At 47.9% G+C, this 3,770-nt stretch overlaps 1 protein-coding gene across 1 annotated transcript in view; it reads right to left on the bottom strand.

The window, feature by feature from the left end:
• The window catches only part of LOC107299165 (dynein heavy chain 2, axonemal-like), a gene marked incomplete at its 5' end in the record, with an annotated part of 18,842 nt that overhangs the window by 13,960 nt on the left and 1,112 nt on the right, over positions 1 to 3,770 (bottom strand). Inside the window, 2 exons of the mRNA XM_015828531.1 lie at positions 1,872 to 1,982; positions 2,644 to 2,872. Of these exons, the coding sequence (XP_015684017.1) occupies positions 1,872 to 1,982; positions 2,644 to 2,872 (340 nt within the window). The remainder of the gene's footprint in view (positions 1 to 1,871; positions 1,983 to 2,643; positions 2,873 to 3,770) is intronic.

The following is a 3,770-nucleotide window of genomic DNA, read 5'->3' as shown; positions in this document are numbered from 1 at the left end:
ACCCCCGGCGCAGGCCAGGGGGAGGGGCGGGGCAGCCCAAAGACCCCCCTCAGGCTGGGGGGCATCACCCCAAAACGGGAGGGGGCGCTTAAGCCGGGGCGCTCAAAACCCAGAGGGGCAATTCGGGGGATAAAAGAGATGGGGGGGAAGTGCTGATGCCCCCTCAGCTCACCCCCCCAATCTGGGGACCCCCTTTGTCCGCCCCGTGATAATTCTAGAAGTCCGAACCCCGATGGACAGGCGGTCCTCGACTTAACGACTGTTCGCTTAGCAGCCGTTCAAAGTTGCGACGGCAACGGAAAAAAAGAAAAGGGACTTACGGGAAGCCCTCGCACTCGCAACCGCCGCAGCGTCTCCCAGGGTCAGGTGATCGAAACTCAGGCCGGGGGGCAACCGGCATGGATTTATGACCGCAACCAGTGTCCTGGGAGGGGGTGTCAAGTGATCCCCGTTTGGGACCTTCCCAGTGGGGGCTCCAACAAGCCAAGGGAATGTGGGACTGCAGGATTCACTTAACGACCGCCTGATTCGCTTAGCGACTGCAGTCGTTCCCTTGGCAACCGTGTTCCTCATTGAAGAACTGCGGTGATTCACTTAACAGCCAGGGTGAGGAAAGTCGTAAACGGGGGCAAAACTCCCTTAACAGATTTCTCCCTTAACAACATCCAGGTTGGGTTCGGTTGCGGTCCTACGTTGAGGACTATTTGCACAGGTAGTCCTCGCTTAATGACGGTTGAAGTTACGGCAGACCCTTCAAAAGCTACTTCCTTCCTCCCTCTTGTCTTCCTTCCTTCATCCTTCCCTCGCTCCCTCTCTTCCTTCCTTCCTTCCTTCTTCCCTCTCCCTCTTGTCCACCTTTCCTCCTTCCCTCCCTCCTTCTCCCTCCCTCCCTCCTGTCTCCCTTCCTTCCTTCCTCCTTCCCTCCCTCCCTCCCTCCCACTCTTTCTTTTTCTTTCTTTCTTTCTTTCTTTCTTTCTTTCTTTCTTTCTTTCTTTCTTTCTTTTTCTTTGTTTCTTTCTTTTTCTTTCTTTCTTTTTTTCTTTCTTTCTTTCTCTTTCTTTCTTTCTTTCTTTTTCTTTCTTTCTTTCTTTCTCTCTTTCTTTCTTTCCCTTTCTTTCTTTCTTTCTTTCTCTTTTCTTTCTTTCTTTCTTTCTTTCTTCCTTCTTCCTTCCCTCGCTTCCTCCGTTTCACTCCATCTTTCTTTCTTTCTTTCTTTCTTTCTTTTCTTTCTTTCTTTCTTTCTTTCTTTCTTTCTTTCTTTCTTTCTTTTTCCTTCCTTCACTCCTTCCTTCTTTACTCCCTCCCTCCCTCCCTTCTCCAAACTATAGAATAGAATAGAATAGAATAGAATAGAATAGAATAGAATAGAATATATGGAATGGAATGGAATGGAATCGAGCTGGAAGGGACCTTAGAGGTCTTCTAGTCCAGCCCTCCTCCGCTCAAGCAGGAGACCCCCATACCATTTGAGACAAGGGGCAGTCCAGTCTCTTCTTAAAAACCTCCAGTAATGGAGCACCCACGATTTCTGGTGGCAAGCTGTTCCACTGGTTAATTGTCCTCACTGTTAGGAAGTTTCTCCTGAATTCCAGGTTGCTTTTCTCCTTGATCAGTTTCCATCCATTTTTTCTCGCCCTTCCCTCTGGTGCTCTGCTGAATAATGTGACCCCCCCTCTTCTTTGTGGTAGCCCCCCCAAATACTGGAACGCTGCTATCATGTCTCCCCTATTTCTTCTTTTCTTTACACTGCCCAAACCTAAATCCCGCAGCCGTTCTTCGTAGGTTTTATTCTCCAGGCCTCCTGCTTCTCCTCTGGCCCGCTTAGCGTCCCCCCTCGCCCAGCCCAGCCCCCCCCAAGACCCCTCACTCACTCTCCAGGCGTTGAACCAGGGCTTTGTCCTTCAGGGCCACCTCGGCGCTGATGGAGCGCGACTCAATCGGGATGTAAAGGACGGTGCGGCCCTTCATCTTGTAGCGAGTATCTGCGGGCAGAGAAGGCTGGGGATTAGGGTTTCTGTTCCTTTCCGAGGGAGGACAGACCTCGGGGCTTCCCCTGGGGACCCCCCCGGTTCTCATTCCTCAGCTGAAATGCCCACAGGTAGGTCCTCGAGTTACGACTATCTGTTTAGTGACCGTTTGAAGTTACAACGGCACCGGAAACAGCGACAGACAAACCAGTGCTCGCTCTTACGACCGTCGTGGCAAAAAAAACAACCACCCCACGATCACATGATCGAAATTCAGGCCGCTGGCAAGCGCCCGGTTGAGTTAATAACCGCACTGATTCGTTTAACGACCACTGTTAAGAGCGGTCATAAAATTGGGCGTGGCAACCCCAGTCTGGGAAAAAGCACCTAGGTCAAGGGGTAGGCAACCTTGGCTCTTTTAGGACTCGTGGACTTCAACTCCCAGAATTCCTGAGCCAGCCATGCCTTTTTCCCCCCCCCTTCTACCTCCTATAGCAGAAAGATTGCAGAGGAAGGGATTGTAAGAGAGTAAGCACATCGACGGGTAGACGCATCCTGCGGGCTCAGGAATTCTGGGAGTTGACGTCCACGAGTCATAAAAGAGCCAAGGTTGCCTACCCCTGGCCTAGGTTGTCACCGGAGGGTGATCCAATCGGAAGAACTACAGAATCCCTACCTGTCAGGGAGGTCATGAAATGGTAAATTTCGGAGAAAATTTCGTTTTTTATGCTTTCGGGCCAGGAGCCTTTGCGGAAGAGGCGGGGCAAGTAGACCGCGTTGAGCATGCGCGTCAGGGAATCGATGTAGGGTTTGCGCACGGAGCCGAATTGCACCACTTCGTGGAAGTTCTCCTCCGTGATTTCCGCCTTCTCCTGGCGGATGAAGTAGGCGAGCTGCTTCTGCTCCTGTCGAGAGAAACGCAAAATCACTTCAGGGGGGTGGGAAAGGGAGACCTAACGTTGGGTTTTCTCAAGCTTCAACGCCCAGAATTCCCTAGCCAGCCATGCTATTTTCCTCCTCCTACCTCCTATAGCAGAAAGATTGCAGAGGAAGGGATTATAAGAGAGTAAGCACATCAATGGCTATACAGGTCAAAAGGAATGCAGTGTCCGGTGGTGGGAAGCCTCGCTCTACAGCAGGGGTCTTCAAACCCAGCAACTTTAAGACTTATGGGCTTCAACTCCCAGAATTCCCCAGCCAGCCATGCCTTTTTTCCTCCTCCTACCTCCTATAGCAGAAAGATTGCAGAGGAAGGGATTATAAAAGAGTAAGCACATCAATGGATATACACATCAAAAGGGATGCATTAGTGCCAGGGAATTCTGACCACAGTAGGATCGTTGACACTATCTATCTATCTATCTATCTATCTATCATCTATCTATCTATCTATCTATCTATCTATCTATCTATCTATCTATCTATCTATCTATCTATCTATCTATCATCTATCTCTATTATCTCTTTATCATGTATTCTATCTATCTATCTATCTATCTATATCTATCTATCTATCTATCTATCTATCTATCTATCTATCATCTATCTCTATTATCTCTTTATCATGTATTCTATCTATCTATCTATCTATATCTATCTATCTATCTATCTATCTATCTATCTATCTATCTATCTATCATCTATCTCTATTATCTCTTTATCATGTATTCTATCTATCTATCTATCTATCTATCTATCTATCTATCTATCTATCTATCATCTATCTCTATTATCTCTTTATCATGTATTCTATCTATCTATCTATCTATCTATCTATCTATCTATCTATCTATCTATCTATCT

Source organism: Protobothrops mucrosquamatus, unplaced genomic scaffold, assembly GCF_001527695.2.
Source record: "Protobothrops mucrosquamatus isolate PMUCROS unplaced genomic scaffold, P.Mucros_1.0 scaffold4632, whole genome shotgun sequence".
Classification (NCBI taxonomy): Eukaryota; Metazoa; Chordata; class Lepidosauria; order Squamata; family Viperidae; genus Protobothrops; species Protobothrops mucrosquamatus.
Note: the sequence above shows the minus strand (reverse complement) of the source record. Positions and strands in the feature narration are given on the sequence as shown.